Genomic DNA, 27,764 nt, shown 5'->3' with positions numbered 1-27,764 from the left:
AGCCCAGCCTGCGCCTAGCCTGATCATCAGATCATCATCTTCGAGTGTCAATGAGTCATGTACGCTCCCAAAACATAACTTTTGGGGATGGAATAACCAAAAAGTAAACTTGAGAAAAGAAACTAAAATAGTATTACTATTAGTAAGCACAATTCCCGTGTAATTGGTTGGCATATAGCGGGAATGCTAACATGTTTGGCGGTGGAAAAAAGAAGAAGGGCGGTGCCGATGATGCGAAGCAGCCGCCAGCATTACAAACACAAGTGAGTGTAGCGCTGTCACGCCCCAACTATCGCATCGGTCCCAACTATAGTTGGGCCTGTCCCAACTATAGTTGGGCCTGTCCCAACTGTAGTTCCACAGTTGGGCTGGCCCAACTATAGTTGGGCCTGTCCCAACTATAGTTGGGACGGTCCCAACTGTAAGTTCCACTGTTGGGCTGGCCCATCTATAGTTGGGCCACTCTGATCTTTTTATTTTGCGGTGTCCCAACTATAGTTTACATTGATGTACAACTGTAAAACGTTCCCTACAGCTCTGATACACGTCTGACTTTACTGGGGACCACTGAAATTAGTTATTGATGGGGCGAATCTATAGTTGGGCCACTCCAATCTTTTTATTTTGCGGTCCCAACTATAGTGTACATTGTTGTACGATTATAAAACATTCCCTACAACTCTAATACACATCTGACTTTACTTGGGACCAATGAAATTATCTATGGGTGGGGAACATCTGTAGTTGGGCCACCGCAATATTTTTATTTGGCGGTCCCAACTATATAGTTTACATTGATGTACGACTATAAAACATTCCCTACAGCTCTGTTACATATTGTCCGACTTTACTTGGGACCTTTGACATTAGCTATGGGTGGGGCCCATCTATAGTTGGCCGGCCATGGCAATCTTTGTATTTTGCAAAATGTTGCTGGACAATCAACCCAGCAGCTGGACAACTCATCCAACTAGGCAGTACCACGTGACCGGCCAGCCTTGCGGCATGCATGCACGACGAATACACGGTGCCAGCGCCGCGGAACATTTAATCCAACAAGATCTATCAAGCATCCGGCGCAACTCCAGTCCTAACTATAGTTCGGCTGACCCAACTGCCGCACTATAGTTGGGACAGTCCCAACTATAGTTGGGACCGATGCGATAGTTGGGGCTTGACAGCCCCACTAGTGTGGCCGTCGGTATGCTGCGCTGAACCTTTGGCCACACACCGTGGTACCGCGCGCTACTGAGGACGAAGTTTTCATAAAAATTCAGGGCAGTTTCTTACATTCTCAGTTTCTTACTTTCTTATGGTTGTATTCTATGATGTCTCACCTGTCACTTCTGGGATGCTTAGGTCTAATGATGTTCCATTTTCCGAGATATTCTTCAATCTTTCTGGAGCCCATATGCACTCGTGAAACGTCTGGTGGTGGCAGCCATTTTGAATGTGACAAGAGATGACCTCAAGCTGTGACGTCGCGTTTATGCAAATTGCTTGTCGAGCGCGCGAGGGCGCGAGTTGCAAATGCGACGGCTGTTTTCTGTGCCGTAGATCCTGAATAGAGATCGGTGCACGTGGCCCCCTGACGATAAATGCATGGTACAGGAAACAGCCGTCGCATTTGCAACTCGCGCCCTCGCGTGCTCGACAAGCAATTTGCATACACGCGACGTCACAGCTTGAGGTCATCTCTTGTCCCATTCAAAATGGCTGCCATCACCAGACGTTTCACGAGTGCATATGGACTCCAGAAAGATTGAAGAATATCTCGGAAAATGGAACATCATTAGACCTAAGCATCCCAGAAGTGACAGGTGAGACATCATAGAATACAACCATAAGAAAGTAAGAAACTGAGAATGTAAGAAACTGCCCTGAATTTTTATGAAAACTTCGTCCTCAGTAGCGCGCGGTACCACGGTGTGTGGCCAAAGGTTCAGCGCAGCACACCGACGGCCACACTAGTGGGGCTAAAGTGAGTGGTCTCCAAAATTAGACATCTGAAAAAGGCAGCACTTTCTGACTAGCCTATAAAGAGGGCGAGTATGCTTCTAAAGCAAAAAAAACCCTACAAACTAAGCCTAAATGTGAAAATCAAAATTTGGCAAAGTGCGACACGTTTTTGTACATGTGGATGTGTGGCCTATGTTTACGGAGGCAGTCCAGTAAATAGGCCACATTTATGGGGCTATACTATCGCAAGCCCTGTACTACAGAGCTTGCGATAGTACTGTACGGCCAGACGCAGTCTGGCTACATTGCGGTGATTGCCATCTTTATTTTCCTGTTGCATTTTGTCGTTGTCATCGTCATTTTACCCCCGAATTTCCCTCCAAAATTTGAAACCCTGCCCTTATATGCGACACCCCCATTAATTGTTTTGGTTGGTAAAATCATCATCCTCTCAGCAAAAGCATGTGTCAGTCGACAAATACACATAATGACATGACACACCCCATAATGAATAGCACCACGTGCTGTCTGACAGTGCCCAAAACCATCGGCTTTGAGCAGCGCTGGCCCAACTTCAACACTTTAGGTGGGACGGTCCCCAACTTTAGTTGGGACCCATGGACTTGGGTATATAATCTTGAAGGCACTTCTAGTAAATAATAACAGGCACTTAGACAATTTTTTCCATCCGGTGCACTTAAACAATGAAAACATTGTGATTCACTTTGCAGAATTCGGATCTGTTTGACTTGTCCCAACTGCGGAGCCTGGCAGGCATGCCTCAGTCAGGTGTAGATGAAGACGACTCGGCATTAGAGGCTGAACTGGCTGCGTTGATGGCAGATGACGGATCAGCTGGGCCATCAAGGCCCCTTGCTAGGAACAGAGGTGAAGCACTGAATTGATGTAAACAACAGATGAGGATCTAGCATTCCGGGATTGGGGGGGGGGGGGGGGGTTGTGGCTGATATGAAGAGTGAAACAAATCCTGACTAAACAAATTACAGTTTTTCTACCAATTTGAAGGCCTATTAATTAGAAAATTATGAGAAAATAACATATGCTATTTATTTTGCTCTTGTAGCACCACCTCCTCGGAAGACTGATCTGGCTGTTGAGACAAAGGAGGTCATTGAAGAAGACGAAGTGACTGAAGATGATCTGGATAACCCAGATTACTTGGTAATTCTTAACCTCTGCAATTTGCATTTCTTGTCCTGTGCTGGGAATGCATCTAGGCATTGCTTTAACCCTAACTCCCTAGGCCTTTTGCTAGGATGTAGCCTCAATCCTGCAAAATCCTCCAATTGGCCTCATGGAATAATAGCCTCAATCCTGCAAATTCCTCCATTATTTCTTGAATATGGTCCGTGGAGGGCTGACCACTGCCTCAATCCTGCAAAATTCTGCGGCAGTGACTGTCAATATGTTGAGGCTTGCCCAGTGACATCCTGGAGCAGTATGGGGGATTTCAAGCATAATCCAGGCCTATATTTATGCATGGCTGAGCAAAAACAACGCAAGGTCCGGCCCAAGACCTTGACAAAGTGCATCCTACGAAATCAGTACTGCACTTTTGCCATGTAACCTCAATCCTCCAAATTCCTCCACTTTGGCAAAGAGGAATTTGAAGGATCCAGTGCAGTTAGGGTTAACCCTAACCCTGCCAGACGCAACACAGTGCATTCATGCATTCAGCTACCAACACCAGTGCATACACGGCCAGCTCTGAAACAATGAGAGCCCCATTGAACAATGCCACAGTTGTATCCTGCTGTGTTCGGTGACTACAGACTCTGAGGCAGTTTGACCTTGAGACTTTTGCCTGATGGATCTTGCTGCACTGGGCAGGCTTGTCACTTAGACAAGTGTTGCATGTTGCTGTGTTTGGCAGGGTTTTTAGCCCAAATACCCTGGAGGGATAGGGTTAGGAGCCATCACAAGTCTTCACAAGTCTTCACAAGTCCATCACAAGTCCTCACAAGTCCATCATAAGCCATCACAAGTCATCACAAGTCCATTATATGCCATCACAAGTGTTCACAAGTCCATCATAAGCCATCACAAGTCCATCACATGTCCATCATAAGCCATCACAAGTCCATCACAAATCCATCATAATTTTATTTCCTTATTTTACTAGTTTCATTTGCGGGTAATTGCTATTGTCCTTACTTGCCTTTAAGTCAATCAAATTGATGAAAGAAAAGACAGTGACTCGGAAGAAATTGCCATTGGAATCTTCCGTTTGTTGTCTTGTAGGCTGAGCTAGCCCTGCTGTCTCAGGATGATGCCAACATGGATAACTTGAAGCCTTCTCCTAGACCTTCCCCCAGAGCATCCCCTAAGCCTTCTCCTCGAGCATCTCCAAGACCCTCTCCTCAACCATCACCAACAGGCTCTCCTGCACCTCAAGTAAGTACATGTCCTGATCAAATTGCGGCTACTCTAGCTCCATAAATGTGGCCAATTTGATACTAGCCTTGGTGAAGGCGTTCGTCATTATTCATCCGTATGGTGTTCGGCGGAATATCCTCGCCGCGCGCTAACTAATCATGTAAAAATACAGTGCGAACAGCGACCTCATGCGGCCACTATTTATACATGCAAATCATTTGGTTCTAGACTAACGCCTTGGTTCAATCGTCCATGTGAGGTTTTGGGGTGGTGCTCATTATGCTAATAGCCTAAGCTGACCTTAAAAGTCATTTTCTTATTGGTCAATTGTTGAATGTACAGAAGAAATCTGAAGGTGACGTCAAAGCACTCATTCAGGAGAGGATAGAGAATTACCAGTTGGCCCTGAAGAATGCCGAGGCAGGCAACGAGAGCTCCAAGGCCCGACGATACGGGCGAGGTCTCAAGGTGAGGATATATAATGGACTTGTAGCCATGTTTGAATTTAATTGGCTTTGGCTAGCTAGTACATATGGGCAATGGAAGTTACCGCAGCCTTAGCCAGACTATTGCAAAGCAAACTTCTCCACTCTGAAGGCCTTGCTGCTGCCATGCAAAAGTAATCTTAGTGAAAAAATATGAATAGTTTCTCGTCCGGGCTCTTTGAAAAAATAAAGGAGGCGGGCATTTTCCCCCCCAAGATGGCGGATGGGTTCTTCCATTTTCTCAACTCTTTTGGTGATACAAAATTGTGTCCAAAGGAGTTGGAACCCTTTTACATAGCTATAATGTTGTTGGAAACAAATAAAAAGACAATATATGTGCAAATGTGTTGCAAATGTATGAATTAAAAATTATAAATAAATGCAGGCAGATGGGGAAAAAGAAAGCTGGCGGGGATAAGAAACTAGTTTATTTGTTAACTTGGCCTAATTAGTTCAAGTTTTTATCTCCCTGGCTTTTAAGCCAAGAAAGGGGGATTTTGCAAAAGTGTATTCCTTCTGTGTGTCTGTCTGTAGGCCATACGCTTTACGATAGAGGACAGACACACTAAGGGAGAACAAAATATAGTTTCAGTCCTCGAGCGTTGGGTCTTTTTTTGGAAACGGTCCTCGATTGTACGGTTATGTGCTTGGTCTATGGGAGAGTGTTATATTACAGGGACAAAGGGAAACACAAAGCATTGTCCTCGGGTGTATAGAAATTCACGACTGTATGTGTGTCTGTGTGTTCCATTTTGGTGAGGTTACTGTTTAGTGCTGTCATAGAGAGTTTTCTGTATGACGGTTAAAAAATGCACGGAAAAAATCATCTGCAGTGCATATGCCTATGCGTTTGCGTAAGATTGCGCAGGGCAAAATGAAACGCTCATTTACTGATTGTGCGTTTCGGTTTTGGGTGTATTGGCTTTGATAACGCATTGGTGCAGAATACAGACACAGATGTGCAAATTGCGGTAGTAAAGCCGTATTAAATGTTGAGTTTTCCATAGGTTTGTGCACAAGCATGGATGCGCCCAGCAGGCATCATTTGTACAACGAGTTAGCGCTATAGTAATTTAATATAGCTCTATGATCATGCATTTGTTCTGAATGCACAATGTTGTTCCACAGCTTGTTTTTTTTAAGCCTAAACCTTTGTTTTTTTAATTGTCAGAATTTAAAAGATATGGAGAAGAAAGTTCAACGCGGCGTGAAAATTGATGAATCGGAAATTCCGCCAATGGTGGCCACTGGGGGGAAACCCAAGCCTCCACCAGAAGTGGCTCCCCCTCCTCCAACGGATGAAACAGTCCAACCACCAAGCAGTGACAATGTTACTCAGCATACGGACCGTTCCACGAAAGGGGTTGGGGGTAAGTTCCTTTATTGAAGAACCCCTGAATTTTGATTTTGATCTTGTTTCACAGATCAATTTTCTCAAAATTTGTTTGTGTTCTGCTAAAGTTCTTTGAATTGTAAAATATTGTCTTCTGGTAGTCTTTGGCTAGTTTTTTTTTATGAGTTTCAGATTTATTTATTTATTTATTTATTCATTACATTTCTTTACCCAGGGTATTCCCAAACAGTTTAAAACTGGTTTCCATTGGGGCCCTGCATACACTACTAATGTTTATACACGCATGCACAAATACAATACTTTACAAATACAATACACCACAATGAAATAGAATAAAAGTATACAATATTACTGCTTGATTGTAAAGCAACTATTATAAATATTGTACATTGTTAAGAAGAAACATGTATACAGTTTGAAACGACGGATAATTTCTTTTTTTAGATTTCGGAGATAGTGAATGTTTTGTTTACAAATTAAATCTCCCCTGAGGTGGAAAGAGTTATGTGTTTACTGTAACCTGACCTGCCTTCTTTTTTTTGGGGGGGGCACATTGCCGATCTCAAACTTTTCATCGTCAAATTTGACCAAAAGTAAGCAGTTATTATAAAAGACTGACGGACAAAAAAAAAGTTGTAAATACAATTTTGTTCTACGTACCTACCTGGATAATTGTAGGGTGTTACAATAAAACCACAATTTTTTGGGTCCTAAAATTGTGTGTGTAATCTCAGTATCAGGTCTGTCCTGGAAGCTTTTTGGTTTTAATACTTTTACGCACAAAGTTCTGTGTCGTTCCAGCGTGATTTTTGATTGTTTTTTGTTTCTTTCGATGTCGTAGATTCTGAAATGGCGTTGTTGAAACAGAGGCAGCATGAGTACAAGATAGCCGCCCTTGAAGCTAAGCGGGCCGGTAACATGGAGACGGCTGCCGAACATCTTAAAGTAGCCAAGGTGGGAATAAACGTTTGCTGTTTTTGTCTGTTCATCTGGGCCTGTCTTGAGCATCCAGTATTCTTTTTCTTACACCTAATACATATGGGTCATTCCCAGTGTTGTAGTACTCATAATACTACTCGAGTACTTTTTTTTTTAGAGTATCATACTCGTACTCGAATGTCAAAGTACTCATACTCAAAATGAGGGTAATGTACTCAGGTAGCAAAGTACTCATTCTTGACATGTCAAAATTTTGCTCGATCATCAAAGTACTCGCACTCGAATAGCAGTACTAAAAAAAAGAAGGTATAGCTTAACTTATCACGGCCTTATTTTATCACTACTTTCCGTTTGAAATGGTTGATTGGCTTGCGTAGAAATCGAAGTTTCCTGATTTTCCTCTGTGCACGTCCGGACAACAGCTAGCCGTGAGTGGGTCTGAATATCGGTCTGACTGGGCCTGGGCCAATTACGCACAATGACCCATTTGCGGTATGGCCGTATTCGGAAATAGAAGTACTCGTACTCGTACACGTACTCCGAATACAAGTACTCGTACTCGTACTCGGAAGTACAAGTACTCGTACTCGGAGACCTGTCCTTGTACTCGGAAGTACAAATACTCGTACTCGTACTGGGTAACCTAAGTACTCGGCAGTACTCGATACTCGGAAAAAAGTACTCGACTACAACACTGGATTCCATATATAAAGGGTACCAAAGTGTGACATTGTTATAGATGTCTGGATGCAAAATATTTTCTTTAACCTTTGCAGTTTAAATTTGTAGGACTGGTTGAACTTAGTACTTTAAATATTGTTCATATTCTGACTTGATTTTCTTCTTACATGACAAAAAACATTGTTTACCGCGTAACTGTTGATTTACATTGAAAATGTCTAAAATTCATATATTCTGTAAAGCACAGGCGCGGTTCTACGGGGGGGCTAGGGGGGGCTGTAGCCCCCCCAAAATTTTGTCTAGCCCCCCCAAAATAAATTCCGTAAAAAAAAAAAAAATGCATTAGCAAAAAGAAGGATTGTGATTTACATGCGAACGGTCTCCCCCTAAAGAAGAAATAGCTGTGACAAGGGTGCATTAGTTAATATAGTGTGAATGATTTTAGGGGTTTATTGGCGCTCCCCATTGAAAATAATATCCTTTTGTTCCATATCTCTTTTGGCTTTCTTTGAAAATGTCTGAATTCTATAAATTTCATAAGCTAATAAATGCCTCTTATTATTCCATAAAATTCAGACATTTTCAGATGGATTTATTGCACAAAATAGTGATAATTTCCATATTTAGATGTCGGTGTCCCTGTTACACGTGAAACCAGTAACTTTTATGTACTACTAAAACCGAGTGCTTATGATGGTCTGTGTGCCTCTTCCACTCTTGAAAAAGGGCTGTACAAAATCATGACAAAAGAAATCCCTATCAAAATTAAATGTTTCATCCTTTTTTTATTTCTAAAAAAGGTATTTAAGCTTTTGTTCTATCCCAGGTGTGTTCATCAGTCCACTATCCGTGTAGTAGCCTCTTCAGTGACACCCCTATAATTCACGCCGAAAAATGCCTTATTTCGTGGAAACGCTTTTTTAACATTGGATACATTATGTTTTCTGTGATGGTTTGTTTTCCCATGCACAGCAATTTGACTCTGTGATAAGCGCCATTGAGCAGGGAGAAGAAGTGGATTTGACTGGTATGCCGCCATCACCGTCCACTCTACAAGGTAAAACTTGGAGGTGGAATCCTCCTTCGGTGTAGAGATAGCATTAAACTTCTCGTCAAAGTAGGCCTTAAACTTGTCGAAAATCAACGGCGGATCAGGATTCGTGGAGCGGTCTGCCTCTGTCGATATTACGCAAACTAACGTTAGATACTGTAGGTAATGGAAGATGAATAAGGCTTGGACATACGGCGTGAGTGTCAGAACCTGAAGTGACTATTCTATCACAATGAATGGCTTAAATTTACCTCAGTGAGCGAGCAGTGGTATGTTCGAGGAATGCAGGGTGTGGAATTACGTTTTAACACAATGACTAGCTTCTAACGAAACTACATTTTTCCTTAATGTAGATATGGCACCAACCGTACCGCCGCCCAAACAGCAGAAGATGCAAGCACCAAGCATCGATGTCGTGTCACCAGCGGGTCACAGTGACCCTACACCATCAGATACAGATACCCCAATGCCTAGTACTCCTCTAGAAGCCTTGCAACTACGCCATGATAGTTACAAGACGCTGCTGGATAAAGCTACTACGGAAGGAAATGCTAGCAAATGTCGGAGATTAGGACGAATTGTCAAGGCAAGTCATCGCTAGTCAATTTGTAAAGTTCAACTTTTTCATGTTTTCGGGGAAAAAAGTCTGGCCTACCATTTCTTGTGGGGAGTGTGGCCTAGTGGTTAGGGTTCGTGACTCATGATCAGAGGGTCAGGGGTTCGAATCCAGCTGCTGGTCATATGTTGTGTCCTTGGGCAAGCCACTTCACCCCACTTGCCTCTCTCCACCCAGGAGTATAAATGGGTACTGGCATTAGCTGGGGAGTAACCGGGACTAGTCGTTTCATGCTACTGAAACCGTAGATAAACACCGGCCTGATGGGCCACATTGCCTTGTGACAGACTTTACTTTCCATCCCTTAGGCCAGAAAATTAAATCCTTAAAAAAAAAATAAGAGTACATGGTGTCGTTCAGCCAATAGGAGAAACTGTTGCGCATTGTTTGATCGTTGGGCATGAGCCAATAAGAACATTGATAATGCACTATGTTGTCAGCTTGTATCCAGTGCACACAATCAAACTTAAGTTTTCTGCATTCACATGTGTACGTCGAACGATAGTTAAAAAGCGTAAGTGTACAGGAGCGTGAGTCGATTATCTTGATTAAGTTAACTAACGGGATGCCATTTTCGCGCGGTACCCACTAGCTGGGTGGAGTCATATTACTAATGTTTACTTTGACCTCAATTTGCATGTTGACCCCAAGTGGGCGTGGTAAACCTTGGTGAAGCAATTTTGCCTAATTTTTCATCATCAGGGTTATGTTTTGCGTAATAACAATACCTTTTGGAGTGTTTTCATAGAGATAATGTTGTAATATTTAACAATTCAAAGTGTCAAAGAACAAATTTGCCAAAATAGCAAAACAAAACAAATCATCTTTTTCTCGTGCCAACCGTGACTTCAGAGGACAGTGAAATCGGAGCATATATATACAACCATGGATCTTTATGAGATAACTAAGCCTCTCAATGAACCCTTGCATTTTGCATTTCCACACACTCCTCAGACCTTTTACAAACAAAACGTGACACACAGACAGACAGACAGATAGACATCAGACAGACATCAGACAGACATACATCAGACAGACATCAGACAGACAGCGTATGATCTTTTAATATAGGATTGAAAAGGTTGTTGATTGCTGAACATTATTTTTATGAAACGTTTAAATTGTAAAGGAAATCAATATACAAGACAACAACCTAGTGTTTTTATAATGCGCGCATAACTGTAATAACGTCCTTAGGAACTTTTCATAGTCTTTGGTTCTTTTAGACTTGGTTAGCGAAAATCCAAAAATTTGTGACATCATATGAAGTAGGACTCTGGTTTCCAGTACACGATTGTTCTCATAATTCCTTTTACTGTGCTCAATATTTGATACAATTGTGTGACAATTCAGAACTATCAGGATGCCATCAAGAAAGAAAGACTTGGCAAGCCTGTGGATTATGAAGAGCTCCCAGCCTTACCAGGATTCCCTCCTATCCCGCCAAGAGGTGGCGCTCCTAAATCCCCAGGTCAGCCATCTCTAGTCCAGCCATCACCAGGTCAGCCTTCCCTAGTCCAGCCTTCCCCAGGTCAGCCTTCCCCAGGTCAGCCTTCCCTAGGTCAGCCTTCCCCAGGTCAGCCAGCCCCAGGTCAGCCTGCTGGTCGACCATCTGGTGCATCACCACAGCCAGGTGCAGCTGCTGCACCAGTCAGGCCTGCACTTGCAAGACCTCCCTCAGGTACATTAAAGCTACAGTCCATCATTTGTAATTTGTGCATTTTTGTTCGTTTGAAGCAACAAAAGTGTTCAAAATCTAATGAAGGATACTGAACAACTAACCTGATAAAGTTTCAGCTAAGCTTCAGCTGTACATTCCGAGGAAAACAGCATTCTAGGATCTCATTTTCAAATCAAAAGTTACTGAATCATGTTTTGAATTGTTTTGAATTGCAGCTATACGCGACGTCGCGCACTGATCCGACGAATTATAGCAATTGCGTGCGCGTGTGCATCGTGCCAATGCTTGCGCCCGCTTCGCCGAATAACAAAACGAACTACTAATTTAAATTTTCCTACGGTGCATTTTAAGACGCACTGTTGGAAAGGCCTTCTTTTGTTGATTACTTCAAAATGACAGCTTGCCAGAAAGAATAATTTCACAGGGAGTTTAGTCCCCTTACTATCTTTGAACCAAGTTTGTTTTTCAACAATAATTACGCCAGTTACCTTTCGGATGACTGCAAATGATGGACTATAGCTTTAACTGCATGTAATGACTTTTTGTAAACACCTATAATCGCTGACTACATGTATAATGCCCATGCGTCAGTTATTAACCATAACCTTCCCAAATCCTCCAAAATCCTAATAGATGATTTTGCGATAATGTGTGGCTGATTTTGGAGGATGCACTGTGTCAAGGTCTGGACCTTGTGTTGTTTAAGCTCAGCCGTGCATAAATTTAGGGCTAGATTATTCTTGAAATCCTCCGCACTGCTCCAGGATGTCACTGGCTCTGCCTCAACATATTGACAGTGATTGCTGGAGGATTTTGCAGAATTTAGGCAGTGGTCAATCCTCCAAGGAACACATTCAAGAAAGAACAAACGATTTTGCAGGATTGAGGCTGTATGCAATTTTTACATGGAGGCAGTTGGAGAATTGTGTAGGATTGATATTGCATCCTAGCAAAAATGCCTAGGGAGCAGGCCGAGACTGAGACCGAGACTGAGACCAAGACTTCCGAGACCGAGACCGAGACCAACCATGAATAAATATGTATGGTGCTGAAATCAAGATATGTTCAAAAAGAAATTTGGAACGCATTATGAATTTGCATGGGTGAAATAAGTGCGCAGGTACCAGTACTCTGAATCAACCAACTGCATTGACTGGTCTCCATTCCAGCGTCAATCTCACCGCGAAAAATTGTCTTGAGACGGTGTTGAGACCGTGACCTGGTCTGGAGACCTACATTAACTTACATTCTTTGTTGTAATTTCAGTGAAAGAAGCACAGAACCTGAAGAATCTGAGGGTACTGGTTGCCAGGCAGAAGGAGTACAAGACGCTCGCTATCCAAGCCAAGAAGGAGGGAGATATGGGTGAAGCTATGAGACTGCTGAAAGTAGTCAAGGTATCTCAAGTCGGACTTTACCCCCCACCCTTGTCCCCATGGTGTCAATCAGCACGCTCACACTAGCTGCAGCTGCGTGCAAATTGCAATGGAATGGACATTTAGAAAGCAAAAATCGAGCAGTGAAAAATGGGTAACGGCACGAAAATTCTATTTTGCAACTCAGTATTTTCTAGCGATTGCCCTTTTTTTCATGAGTGTCATTTTTGACAAGCGCCCTTTTTTCACTAGTGCCCTTGTTAACGTCCCACGAATGTTGTGCCGCATTGGAGAGCGCCACCTATTGTCCGAAAGTTTCCGATTTGAACCGCAGCCCCATTAGAAGAAGTTGCGAAAAAACACCTTTTTATATTTCAGCACACGGATGCTGAGTGCCCTTTTAAGCGCCAGAGTCAATGTGTTAATACGTACTTGTACAGATAGGCAAAGTGCAACATTAGTGTGATTTAGGCTATTAGGTGACATTTCCACATCTGTTTATTTGTATTTTGGCAGGGATTTGATTCTATGATTGCAGCAAGCGAGAATGGTCTGCCAGTCAACATGGAATCGGTAAGTTAATTGAATATGAACTCCATGTATTTTTGGTTCAAAAACAGTTTCAGATGAATATATCAATTCATTACTTTTCAGATGTGTAATTATCTGTGCTGTACATACTTTTGAATTTTCTATAGGTTTCTTCAAGCTTGCGAGCTACAGTGTTTTGGGGCACTTTTGAGGAATCCTTGGTTTCATTACCAGAAAGAAGTTAAATTAAATTGAAAAAAAAAAAACACTTGTCTTGTAATGAAAAGGTCCGAAGTTCACTTCTCACATGTTACTTGTTGTTCTGTTTATAATATCACATTGTTGTGTTAGATTCCACCCTCTCCGCTCCAGCAACAGTCGTCCTTTGAGGATGATATGGAGATAGTGTCATCAGGCGACGTGCCAGCAGGCGAAGAATTGACGGCTGAAGTCCTTGCCGATAGTAAACAACTCTACGCTCGTCTAATGACCACCCTGAAGAGACAAATTGAGGTAGGGCGCTTTGGAATGTCGGCCAATATTTTGTTAATAATTGTAAATTGAGTCTTGTAGGTTTGCATGATGGGCATGAACAAAGTATGGAAGGTTTGTAGTAGTAATAATAATAATAATAACAATAATAATACTGGAGTCTTATATAGCGCACGTATCTACCAACAATTAGGTACTCAAGGCGCTGGAAATTATGTCTATTATTAAACACAGGTAAATGAAGTTTATGAGAAATATGAGACCCATTGTGTAGCACCTTATGAGGGTTTACAAGGTGCTGCGGCGCATTAAGCAGCCACTGCCAGAAACACTGGGGCAAACCCCTTCTTAAGCTATAAGTGTTACTGGGTTCTTTAACGTGCATTACACAACACACGGGACCTACGGCTTTACGTCCAATCCGAAGGACTAAGCAATAATGGTAAAGTGCCTTGCTCAAGAGCACAAGCACCATGTTCCCACAGTCAGGATTCGAACCCATGTACCACGGCACACGAGTAATACCATGTGAATGATATCTCTTTGTGAGTTGTGTGGATGCGAGAAGAACCAGTCGTTTTTACTCGACGTTTTGAACAATGTGCTCCGTTCATCATCATGAGACTGTGCTCTGTTCAGAAAAGTGTGTACCTGTTCTACATAACCCCCAAGGACCGACACACAAAGGGAGAACAACAGATCCTTTCAGTCCTCGGGAGTTGGGTCTTTTGTTGGAAACAGTCCTCTATCGTACGGTTATGTGCTTAGTCTATTGGAGAGTGTTATATTACAGGGACAAAGGGAAACACAAAGCATTGTCCTCAAGAGTATAGCAAAACAAGAGCGTGTGCTCTGTTCGTCATCAGTCTCCTGATGAGCATACTGTTTAATATGTTGAGTTAAAACAACTGGTTCTACTCAGAACTACACAACTCAAGAGAGACATAATTCACATTGTGTTACCGCAAACCTTCCATGCTAAATAATTGTAAAGTTGAATAAAGAAATTAACTGGAGCGGGGTTTGAATCTCCGACCTCTGGAACAACGCTCTTTGAAATTGACAAACTGGGAAACTGTCAACATAGGGCTGGATAGCTCAGACGGTAGAGCACTGGAACAGCAATCCGGAGGTTGCAGGTTCAAACCCTGCTCCACTCAATTTCTTTGTTAAATTGTATATTTTATTATATTTGCATATACTCCACTTCCCTTTGTGGTTTATTTGATGAATATTTTGCAAGTTTAAAAAATTTGTAAAATGTTGTTGTTTTTTCTACGTGTCACATGAAAATGGCATTGACAGATATAACCAAAATGACTTATGCTTTATAACTGTGGAGTACCATGGCCTCATGGTCTAGAGCATTGAAATTGTGGTTTGCGGGTAATTCTGCAGGTTGTGGGTTCGAATTCAGCCCGGGTTATGGTGCGTGTGCCCTTGGGCAAAGCACTTTGTCACTCGTTACTTCTCTCCACCCAGGAGTAAATGGGTACCTGTGAGGCAGAGATGGTTATTGTGGTTGATTCTAGCTGCTTTGTGCCGAAATGGCTGCATTGAGCTGCATACTCCCCAGGGAGCTGAGATGGTATTTGGAATGTTTCATTGGCCCAATGAGCAGGGTAATAATGATGTAGCGCCTTGAGCAACAATATTGTGCTTTATAGTAGTTTTCATTCTACATTCAATTTCAGATTTGTGCCTCAAATGAAAAACAGTACATGCAACTTGGAAACTTGTCAACATCAAAAAGGTATCGTTATTGTAAGGTAGAGTAGATCATTTGTCATTTGTGAATTTGTTTCGTTTGAAGCAACAAAATACCTCAAAATCTAAAAAGGGGTGCTTAACAACTAACTTGATGAATTTATAGCTCTGTGAATGCTGTATATTCCGAGAAAACAATATTCGATTTTAATTCAAAAGTTGCAGAGTTATATTTTGCCAATTAAAAAGTTGCTGAGTCATATTTTGCCATTCTTTGTATTGCTGTTCCGGAATTTTAATTATTTTTGAAAGATCAATATTTTTCACATCTTTTCATTCGGCGTTTTAATACGGCGGCTGCCATCTTGAATTTTCGCCCAGCTGCACTCCACTCGGTTCCTGAGAACACGGTTTACGAATCACTCGAGAACGCGGTTTCTAATACGCCCTGAAATTTTTGCCTTGAATGACATGAAAACAATTAAACATTTTCTTCATTGATCCTATTCATTTGTATTCCGTTACATTGTATCATCTTTGTATTATGACAAATATGATAGGGCTATCCCGAATATACAGAAATATTCAAAAACAAAAACACTATGCACATACACTCACGATTGTGATGTTACTTAATCATAAAGTAGTGGCGTTTTATTGTCAGGTGCCACTTTTTTGTTGACAGTAAAGATTTTTGTGGACGGGGGTTCATTGTTTCTGTCCTTATAGCAGGTTAGAATGTCATGGTCCAACGGTTACGGTGTTTGACTCATGTACGATGGTACGTGGGTTCAAACCCTGCCAGGAACATGGTGTTTGTGCCCTTGGGCAAGACACTTAACTACAATTGCCTCTCTCCACCCAGGAGTATGAATGGGTACCTGTGAGGGTTGAGAACCGAATGTGCGCTGATAACGGCTGCCGCGTGGTCGCGTGGCCTGATGAACGGGGAATTATTATTGTAAAGCCTTTGAGATTGTTGATATGATGAAAAGCGCTTTATAAGCATTACGATTTATTTATTTTATTATATATTATTTTAAAGACCTTGACAGTTATACATATTGACTGCGAAACACTCCATATCGATTGCCGCACGCAAATGTTAACTGGCACGCTCTGCATGCAACTTTTGACCGGCACGGCACGCAGTTGCAATTGGCAGTTTCGAATAAATGAATATTTGGTCAAACACATTTTCGAGTAATCAAATACTAAATTATTCGGAAATGGACAGCCCTAAGATATAAACAACGCTAAGAAATCAACACATCCTTATTGTAATTGTGATGTAAAATGTCAACATTGATGTACGAATCTGAAGATTTTGGATTTGTTGAATGGTTTTTCATTTTAGATTTGGTGACATGAAGCATAGTTGCCAGCAGGACTTGGATCTTTTACAAGTGTCCATGTCACATTCAGATCCTGTTCCTAGATTTCACTACGAGTCCAGGACCATTCCGTCAATCAGGTCAGCCATCGCTATTTATATCCATAAGCCCTAACTCCCTAGCATGATTTACTAGGAACCATACCCATCCTGGCAAATTCCAACACCATATGGGAAACTGTACACACATATTTCTGACTTTGATTCTGGAGGTGTGCCAACCCAATGTAAAAGACTGTCAATTTAGGGGTACTGTACCCATCCTAACAGATTCCAACAAAACATGCCGTTGGGGTTTGATGGGTTGAGTTCTGTTAGGGTCAATTCTCCTATGCAAACATACGTTCCATGCCAAGTTGTCCTTTCAGTCAAAATCAATCAAGTGACTGTTTTCAACTCGTAAGAATCCCCACCCTCATAAAGCAGGATTGACTGGCTGGGACTGTTTAAGTAACTTGATATAGCTATGCTTTGGCTGAATTTGTGGTGGTGTTAAATATTCTTGGGTTGTTCTTGTATGGTGTTTGTGTTTACCAGAGTTATCCCGGATCTGACGGACACCGAAGTTGAGGTTATCATTGTGAACGGGATTCAGTACAAGCTACCACCAGGTAGGAATAATATGATGGAGCATTCTATTTTCCCTCGGCTTCGCCTCGGGAAAATAGAATGGTCCATGGATCACCTCGGGAGGCTAGTTTTACTACACCACTCGAAGCATTCAATATTTGTATAATAGATTAGGGCATAGCGTTCTGCCGCCTTAAAAAATATCCACCATATTTTTAAAAAGAAAAGAAAAAGGCAAACATTATACTTGAATCATAAGCTTATGAACCTACTGACCGGAAAAACTAACTAACTGCATTGTGAATCCCCCAAATTGTGCAACTGATTTTTAAACACATGCTAAGGGGTTAATTTCATTCAAAAAAGGAGGAAAATGCTGAATTTGACTAGTGACAGGAACGATATATTGACTTTTTGTCTGATTACAGTTTGTGTCTTTATATATTTCTTCTATGTAACTAGGAGAAAAAGATCTGGAGACACAAGTCAAGTTTGAGTTCCCATACCCAAGTGTGAGTACTGTTTACTTAAAGTCAGGGTTATGCTTAACAGTCGTTGACTACTATAATGTGGGACATATGACGTTTTTAACACCCGAGGGGCGCATAGCACCCTCAGCTTCGCCTCGGGTGCTGTGCGCCCCTTGGGTGTTAAAAACGTGATATCCCACATCATAAAGTGCGCCAATAAGTCCAAAGGCTTATGAGGTAATTCATTTACAACGCAGTGTATATGAAGTAAACAGTTATTTTTAATAGACTAGTGGCTATTCTAGACGTGGCTATTCTAGACCTACAAAATTGCAGTATTGAAGACACGATGTAACATTTTTCTTTATCTGGCTGAGTGACTTCATTAACCAGTACACCCCCCCCCCCCCACACACACGCCCACACAGTCGTTTTTTGCTATGCTTCCGAGGATTGGCTTTGTGTTTTCCTTTGTTCCCTGATCTAAACCTTTCCCATAGACTTAGTGCACAAACCTGCGTTCGAGGACAATAGGCACCGTCGTTCGAGGATGAATGGCCCCTTTGTGCTCCTTTTGTTGTCTGTCCTCGAGCGTAATACAGTACAGGAACACACACACATGCTGAAATTTGTATTCTTGTGGAGACATTCCTTTGTTCTCGTGTAGTAAAGTTTTCGAGTTTGAAAGTGAAGTTTTAAAAGCTCTTATTTCAACCAGAATTAATTTCCTTGGCTGAAATTCGGACTTAATATCCCTTTTCTAAAACTCTTCCATTTGCGACGGATCAACCCACCTTGGAAATTCCTAGTTTTTGAGTAAAATCCATATATCTATTTCGTGAAAATCTTGTGGAGACGTGTTCATCTATAGAAATTGTCCTGTGGAGACGTATACATACCATCTTTTGTTCCCTATTGTGTGCACGTCTCCAGAGGGCACGGTGTATCAGATCACCCTAACGTGTGTTCACCGTCGATCGTGGACGTCCTATTGTCCCTCTTTTGTTTGTACTCTTTTTTTAGGAAGACTCCCATATGTTTTGTACACGACCCCAATCGCGGACGTATGCTGGGAATCGTGGACGATATTGTTCTCTTTTGTTCTCTGGTATTTTTCGTCCACAGTTTGAAAAGATGAACACGTACACACAAATTCCGTGAAGTCTGTGGAGGCGGACTGTGTGCTGACCGTTGTGTGGGCCATTGTGCACGGCCTATTTTTGTACAATTTATGCTCCAGTGCACACCCCGGTGTATTGAAACATTATGAGGTTTTGGCAAGAAATATTGTACAAATACTGTTGAAATCACTCTTGCGAATCAGTATTGGTGGTGTTTGGCTGTATATTAGAAGTTCGCTGGGAAATTTTGCCATTTGAAAATTTTGAAATTTTCAGCAAAAATAAACCCGGCGTAAAGTGGTTAAGTCATTTTGAGACGTCAACTGTTCAAGTAGGGATTTGCCCTATTTATTGCACCACCGGAAATAGTCAGGGTTTTCCACTCTTGATTCTGAAACGTTGACTTTTTATTATTTATTTGTGTAGGATGAACCTCAAACTGGCAAGACCGGTTGGGGCAAGGGTGTTGATACGATAGAATATGACGACTCTACCAAGCTGAACATTCAGCGCAACAGGTCGTTTGCATCCTGTGTCAAACGGAGGTCCGTCAAATTTGAAGTCTACTATGCGAGAGGCTTTCTGAGGAGCGACAAGCTCCTGGCCCAGGCTAGTCTCAAGTTAGCGGAACTGGAAACGAAATGTGAAATTCATGAAAGCATACCAGTGAGTACAAATACTGTGGAAATTTGGGCAAAATTGAACTCCACATATTGATATATTTGTGTTGTGTCCTTTCAGATAAATTCTTAGATTGAAGTAATGTACCTAATCTTAATAAATTTTGCTTCAGTGTTTTATACCCAAAAAATAGATCGTTATTAAGAATCATCATTTGTTTAAAAAAATATGGCCTATTTCAATTTTGGTCATTCTATAAATTTGGGGTCCACTTTTTCCTGTCCCTGTTGCATCTGACATCTATGATTTTATAATTCTGATGTACTCCTTAATGCCTTCTTTCTCCATAGGCTATCAGCTTTGGTCCAAAAATTGGGCCACCGGTATCAAATGATCGAAAAGAGCAATATGTTCATAGTGACTTTTGGGAAGTTATGCACATCTAGAGGTGGAAAATGTGTGATAGCTATAAAAAAAATTACTATTCCACAATTTGTGAGCGGTGGCAGTTTTTTTGGGTGATATCATTTTTATTTTGTTTTTCAAAATGGCCGCCAGTATGCTTGTTACCAGATTAACTACATGTGTTAAGAAGCATGTTTTGGCCGCCATTTTTTGTGCACCCAAAAAGCCGCCATCGCTGCAATGCTATCACAATTTTCCAACTACAGGGGTGCATACCTTGCCAAAAATCACGAGCATTATTCCCCTCATTTGATACCGTCCAAACCCCCAGGCTGATGGCCTACCAAGAGTGATTATATATTAAAAGCAAACTACTTGTCCAACAGATAAAACAAAATTATTTGAAGTCATTCTTAATGATACTTGAATGGCAAATTACAATGTTTGAAAGTAAACATGGATAGGAAAAATGTGCTGCTTTGGACACCAAATTAATTGAATGACTCATTTGCATTTCATCATGGCTGCTAATATGCACACGTTGTGTCCGTTTGATTTTGTAGTTGTATGATGGCCGCAAACCCACTGGGGGCAAGCTTGAGGTCAAAGTTCGCATCCACCATCCACTGAGTGGAGTCAAGGAAGACCAAACCAAAGAGAAATGGCTCGTTATCAACAGCAAGCATAAACCATCGCATGTGAGTAGCCTAAAACTAACTAGAAAGTGTCTAGAAAAAAGCTTGTTAGTGGACCTTCATTAATTTATTTATTACATTTCTTTACCCAGGGTATGCCCAAACAGTTTAGAAACTGGTTGCCAGTGGGGCCCTGCATATTTTTTAATTATTAAATAATTTGAAGTAAAGCTAAACTCAAAAGGAAAAGTACATTGGTGAAAGATACGACAAACATTAATATTTACAAATACAAGTATTTCAGAAATATTTCAGAAATTAAACTACATTTTACAAGTTCATTCTAAACATTTAAGTTATGAATTACTGATCACGGGATGGGCGAAAACCCCGCAAAAACCCTTGGGGGAAAAAAGTCGGGAAAATTCCCGATCCAGCTCCAAAGTAATACCGTGGCAACCAATATCTCCTGGGATTGGTGCATTTTGAACCAGTGTGTTATTGGCAGAATTATCACTAACTGATGGCTTTGCGTGGTACTGAGTTGAACGTACCTAAGGATCTTTAGTTCCATGTTCAGACATAGAGAAAAGTGAATTACATACAGTGAAATCTTGATAAACCTCAATTGAACAGGTTCAAAATTTGACTTCAGTAGAGTTTTGAGTTAAGCAGGGTTGTATATCATTGTTATACTACTGAAGGTAATGGATTCTATGTTTGATTTAACAGTTGTTTTGAATTATCAGAGTTTGACTTATCCAGAATTCACTGTGCATGTATGAGTTATGTTAGGCATGGCGTACAGCACCTAAGTAGTTTTACGTGCATTGCCAAACCCGGTCCTTAGCGTACACATTCATGTCAAAACTTGTAATGAAACCTACTTATTATCTCATAGGAGTTAACCTGGACTCTGTGCTACTTCCTATTGTACACCAATGTTTTATTTATCACATTAGGTTCCTAAATCCAGTCCAAGTCATCACAGTCCTACAAAGCAACCAACGCAACACGTAAGGCGCTCTCAAAGTTTGGTTTTCCCTAAACATTTAGTATACAGTAAACTCCGGCTAAGACGGCACTCTCGGGACCAGAGAATTTGTGACGGCTTACGCGAATGTCGGCTTCTGCTGCAAGTCGTCATTTTGCTGACTTACACAAATACACAAATTGAATTACGGAGTGAAAAATAGATTAAATTAATGGCCTATGCGCATCTGTATCTGGATCATGCAAACAAGATTCATGGCTAAAATTCAAAGGCTTTGATTTACCCTGGTTTATTTCTACATCCATGGTTGATTCCAGCAAATATATCCTCAATGTTTATCATCACAAACAGTGGTATTGATCACAGAAAGTCATGCATGTACATGTACGTACGTACGAAGCAAGGACGGGGCGGCTGGCTAGCGTTAATAGTGGTATGATATACAGATCGCTTGCATACTGTACGTCCATGTACATGCAGTGTACATTGTGCACGTACGTACGTGTACAGTCACGAATTAAATGTGTGCATGGTACTGGTACAATAAGGGTACCCCAAAATGAACAGAGCGCATGTGTGCAGTCGAGAAGGGGTACTGGTATTGATATCGGGAAAACCCCGTTTTGATCGTGCACGTGGCTTGTGGCTATGTCCATGTATTTTGTCACAAATAAAATGCAGTGTGTGGGACTTTTCACTCGACACTTCTTGCAAACCGCAGAGTACGATGCCGACTTTACAGAAGAATTTGTGTGGTTTTGAGGAAATGGGACTGAAAGTAATACGCCAATATAGGCAACATGGCGGCTTACAAAGGCCGGCTTAGAAATGAAAATGTCAATGGAAATGCATTAGAGACAATCAGGACTTTCGTCAGACGGCCGATTTAAGCGATATGACGGTTTATACGATGTCGGTTTAGCCGGAGTTGACTGTATTTAATATATGTGCATTGTGCATTAAATGAACGTCTTTTCAATTTAACCAAAAGCGGCGTTGCTTTATGAATATGGATGAATCCTCATGTGGCTTAACATGTGGTTAAATCAAGTGCCCTGAAAACAGTACAAATGTACCCTTAGACATTAAAAAAAAGTCTGTAGCAATTTTTTGTTTCATTTTCCTTCCTCAGGGACACTCAGCAGCAACCTCTCCACAGAAGTGAGTCATCATTTTCATACAGTTTTCTCCTCTGGTTTAATTGTGTTATGTGATCTTGTATCCTTTTTTATAAAGCAAACACCATTGAGCATATTTTTTTCCCAAGGAGCTGTAACAAATCGGTCAAAGAGAATTAGGGTTGGCTTTCAGTAGCCAAGGATATTCCAATGCTATTTTTTAGGCCACAGATGGAATTCTGGCCGGAAAATAGATCTCTGTCGAAAAAAAAACAGGTCGTTGTCCAGCCAATTGTAAGATTTGTTTTACGTTGTTTGAAAGTCGCTCATGAGCCAATTAGAAAATTTTGCGGTTAAATGACAGTGAGGATGACAAAACGCAACACTATTATAAGATGGAATTTTGCGTCGGGGTGATATAAATTAAATTAGGTTTTGCCCTAGGTAACACACTGAGTATACAGTGTTTAAACGTCGGTGAAGGGCAAAACCTAATTTAATTTATATCACCCGACGCAAAATTCCATCTTATAATAGTTTATGCAGTACCCGCTGCTATGTACATCAGATTCGAACCAGCCAACCGATCCCGTTAGCTCGGTGGTCGAGTGGTAAGACATCTGCACTAGAAAGCAGGAGGTCGTGGGTTCGAGTCCCATACGAGTGATTTTTTCCATCTTTCACTTGGGAGGTAACACACTGAGTATACAGTGTAAAAATTAAACGTCGGTGAAGGGCAAAACCTAATTTAATTTATATCACCCCGACGCAAAATTCCATCTTATAATAGTTTATGCGGTACCCGCTGCTATGTACATCAGATTCGAACCAGCCAACCGATGGCTCGGTGGTCGAGTGGTAAGACATCTGCACTAGAAAGCAGGAGGTCGTGGGTTCAAGTCCCATCCGAGTGATTTTTTCCATCTTTCACTCGGGAGGAAAACAAAAATAGTTATTAACACAAGTTATTCCCTGATTGCACTTTGAATTGTGTTTTAGGAGCGTGCAGTCTGCTGATAGTTTGTATGTACTGAACTGGGAGTTAGAGCAACTCAAGAAAAAGGTACAGATTCTATCAATATTCCATCAATATTATTATAAGGTACATATTCCATCAATATTATTATAACAGTAGTATTAAAAGGCGTATTGTTCCTAAGCGCTATAAGACTCTGGTATTATATTCTTGTGGTATTATTAAAAAGTTATTTGTTATATAGTGTGTTATAACGCCTCACCCACAGATTCTGTATCTTGATTGGCCGAGAGCGAGTCACATGGCATCTGTTATTTTTACTATCTTGCTGTGCACGGCCAAAAGTTCTATACCCGTAGCAACCAAAGTACTATATGCATAGCAACCAATGCATAGCAACCAAAGCACTATACTCATAATAACCGGTATTGTGTGCAAAATGCAAAAAGGGCATTCGCGTTGCTCGTATTGTTCCCAAGCGCTAGCACCACAGAGTTGGGTTCAAACATTTCTTGAAGGGGTAGTTTGGAAAAGTGCAAGTAAATTTCAACTAATTTCGTATTCATATAGAGTATATTTTGATTGCATTTAGATTAAATTAATCATTAAAATTAAGCAGAATCTGTGGGAGAGGTATTATAAAACAAATACTGACTGCTTTATCTTGTGGTGTTAGTAAAACTAGCCTCCCTCGGTGATCCATGGAGCATTCTTTTTACCCTTGGCCTTGCATCAGGACAAATAGAATGCTCCATGGATCACCTCGGGAGGCTAGTTTTACTACACCAATCGAAACAGTCACTATTTGTATACTTGGATATTGTAATTACATTGGTCTAGAATGGCCACATGTCCCATTTGTAAAAAAAACTGTATACTTCATAAACACTGCTTTCTGTTTAACTGAACCTTGTGATACTGATACAGTAATACTATTTTTACTTTTTTTTTTATATAATTAAGAAGTTGAATAAAGCAATATATTTTTTTGTCATACATAGGGCTGGATAGCTCAGTTTCCTTGTGGTGTATTTATTTTTTGTACAGATGACAGAATTGCAGGCGCATAGAGGAAGTGTTCCCAAGGAACTGATGGCACAGCAGAGGCTCACATCAGACAAGATACAGAAACTGCACATTTTCCTGAAGGAGGGCGGACAACAAGCGAGGCAAGGTAGTTGCGTATAATCCTTCTCTGTTGTTTCAGGGTGCGATACGGGGTGCACTCCACTCATGCGCTAGTCTTGGCCCAAGACGTCAGTGATCAAGAGCAATAGTTGCATTGTTGTGTAGCGCCCTTGCATAATTGTTTTTAAACTTTCTCGCACTAACGTCTTGGTCATTTCGTAGAAATTTTATGTAAATAAGACCGTCTGAATATATTTGAGCAAACCTGTTTATAGCTCCGTGCATGATCACCGCAGTATCTTGATCATTGAGTGGTTCCCTAGGAAAGTGCTGATATGATGCTCGATGACGTACCGCGAGACGTACATGTATATGTTTACAACTGTCAGGCGAGCCATTGAACCTTCAAGTCTTGATTGCTGAGTGGTTCCCTAGGAAAGCACTGATATGATGCACGATAACGTACCGCAGATGGTGTATTTTTTACAACCGTCGGGAGAGCCCTTGAACTGTCAATTCTCGATCGTTGATTGGTTCTCCAGGAAAGCACTGATATGATGCTCGATAACGTACCACAAGGACATGTATGTTTACAACCGTTGGGTGAGCCATCGAACCTTTTCTCGATCGCTGATTGGTTCCCTAGGAAAGCCTAGGGAGAAAATAAAGAGTTAAACCGCTGATACAAAATGGCCAAGATGTTAGTGTGAGTAGGCGCACTGGTCTAATTGTTGTGCCATTAGAGGGCGCACTATCAATCACTAGCGTCTTGGGCCAAGACTACTCATGCGCATGTGTTCGCGTTCGTTAGGAAGGCCCTGTACACTTTTCCCTAAAATCTGTCTTCTTTCCTCAGCATACGTGGCCAGACTACAGTCCTCTTTACCAGGCTACATCGCCCATGCCAAGCAGACATTAATGGCTGGCAACAAGGACAAAGCAGGCGTGCTCATGGCCAAGAAGAAACTCGTTGAACAAGAGGTAGGTATCAGAGAGGTTTCACATGCGAACAGATATGCATACGCAATCACGCATGGGTTTAGCTAAACTATCCGTCATCAGCCATTCATTCATGTACAGCCGTGTGGTTGCGAAGGCCGATTTCTAAAGTTTACGTAATACTTTATTTTGAATGAAACAACATGCACACAGACATGTTTACGTTGGCTGGCAAAATCTTTGACAATACATTTCTCCCATTTGGATGGAAGGCCGTACCTTCATGCAACTTTCAGGGTTTGTTTTCATTTTAATGATCCAACTATGTGCCAAAAATCGTTTTGATATTTTCAGTACCTTTCGTTGAAATTTGAAAAATAGGCCTGGCTACGTGCATTTTTAAAAGTTGTAACACTGGTGTTTGCAATATCTGTCAATCTTTTCAAGGCTCACGAATATTAATAAGGTTCCTATCCATTGTGGTGTGCAGTAAAAATTTGCAGAATAGCCTCCTTCACGTGTTATTAATTAATAAACATCACGCTCTTTACCGGCTTCAATTGGTGATACCGAGACCCTTGCAAAGTCACGCCGAGTGATGCTAATGAATATGAATATTTTGTTGCCTCAAAATCAGCCAACCTGAATACCATGCATGTGAGTTAATTTGGTCGGCAGAAATTCCTTGTCGAAATTTACCTTGGAGATAGTTCAAGGTGTAACTCAAGCGTTTGCAACAACAGATTAAGCTGAAATTCGGAATGTATACTTAGATGATATAAGTGTTCAACTACTTGTGAAATAACAACTTGAAGGGATTCCTTAGAAATTGAGTAGATACATAGATTTGGGGACGTTTTGGAACGATTTCTTCCCGAATTTAAGGTCAGCTTTACCAGTAACCAGAATTGACGTTTCGGCATCAATGACCGAAATTGGAAAAGTTACTCTGCAGTGTTTTGTAGCAGGGAGTGATATGAGTGAATCTTATATTTTTGTTTCTTTTACCCTCAGATTGCGTCGTTCATGAAGTGATTTCAGCAAATGTTGTGAGAAAAATAGAGAAATTTATTTTTTGTCCACTGTAGTACCAATACGTCGTCAGGACAACGGTTCATCACTACTAGGGATTTGAATCCAAGTTCAATTCCGTAAATGTGTCACAAACTTTTATGCACCGTTTAAACAATTTGCCAAAACTTCATCAAGTACCTGCAAAGTTGCACCTAGGAAAGGCATAGAACATTTATCATGGTCTGGAGCATATTGGAAATATCATACACAATGAATTGTATACAATGTATAAGTTAGACGAAATAGATTGCTGCGAATCATTACAAAATGTTATATTAAACCTTTGAGATGTGAACAAGTGTACTGCCTTGCTTTTAATGCTTTGGAGGTTAAATAGGTTATGACTATAAAATAGACTTCTGTTTTATAGTAGAATAAAAATGTGGGCTAATTGCGTGAATCAAGGTCTGATTAGGGCTGTGCATCGGAACCGGGTACCCGAGTACCCGACCGCTGATGTCAGGAACCGGTTCCAGATTATGGGATCGGGTACCAGTAACCAACTTTACAAGTTACTTAGTTACTTCTCAGACAATGAAAAAGACAGTTTTTTAAGTCATTTGCGGGGAATTTTCAAAATGAAAACCAGGCTACATGGCAAACCAAAACAGATTTCACGTTGATGTGCAATGTAACACCCGACAGATGAAGCTCGCGAAAGTTGCAGTTTACATCCTAAAGCTATAAAGTCCTTCGGACAACTTCCGGGATTTGAATTTTGAGTTGGTTTCTTTTACGGGTAACCAGGTACCCGTGTTTTACTTCAGTAGGGTATCTTGTTTATGTACTACCCGTAAGTGCACACCACTAGGTCTGATTTTAAAATTAGGGGTTTTGTTTAAACGTTTTGGATATATTTTTGAGCATCATGCACATCCACAATAAAAACTGTAGACGTATGAGCGGCATGATACGTTTTACTGACGGTATATTTTTACCCCAAAAAAATCATTGTTGCATTTAGTTCTTATTTGCTTTTATACGTACTGTGTGAGCTTTTTAGGATATGCTGTCAAAAGCATTAACCCTCCTGCTGTCTGAACAGTCACAG

At 41.1% G+C, this 27,764-nt stretch overlaps 1 protein-coding gene and 1 non-coding gene across 2 annotated transcripts; both read left to right on the top strand.

Moving 5' to 3' along the window:
* The first annotated feature begins 102 nt into the window (after positions 1-102).
* LOC119728553 (coiled-coil and C2 domain-containing protein 1-like) lies at positions 103-27,651 on the top strand. The gene is made up of 25 exons (XM_038200841.1): positions 103-263; positions 2,691-2,847; positions 3,044-3,141; positions 4,222-4,374; positions 4,699-4,824; positions 6,013-6,211; positions 7,037-7,149; positions 8,788-8,872; positions 9,220-9,452; positions 10,836-11,163; positions 12,430-12,560; positions 13,056-13,112; positions 13,422-13,583; positions 15,257-15,315; positions 16,627-16,743; positions 17,200-17,273; positions 17,695-17,744; positions 19,250-19,489; positions 20,413-20,547; positions 21,447-21,500; positions 22,611-22,639; positions 23,596-23,659; positions 24,620-24,746; positions 25,557-25,681; positions 26,654-27,651. The coding sequence occupies exons 1-25, from the start codon at positions 192-194 to the stop codon at positions 26,672-26,674; spliced, it is 3,009 nt and encodes a 1,002-aa protein (XP_038056769.1). The 5' UTR covers positions 103-191; the 3' UTR covers positions 26,675-27,651.
* Positions 14,650-14,722, top strand: Trnaa-agc. The gene has a single exon. It is a non-coding gene; the product is annotated as a tRNA-Ala (tRNA).
* Positions 27,652-27,764: the final 113 nt, after the last annotated feature.

The sequence above is a fragment of the Patiria miniata genome, unplaced genomic scaffold (assembly GCF_015706575.1).
Source record: "Patiria miniata isolate m_02_andy unplaced genomic scaffold, ASM1570657v1 HiC_scaffold_20, whole genome shotgun sequence".
Taxonomy (NCBI): domain Eukaryota; kingdom Metazoa; phylum Echinodermata; class Asteroidea; order Valvatida; family Asterinidae; genus Patiria; species Patiria miniata.
Note: the sequence above shows the minus strand (reverse complement) of the source record. Positions and strands in the feature narration are given on the sequence as shown.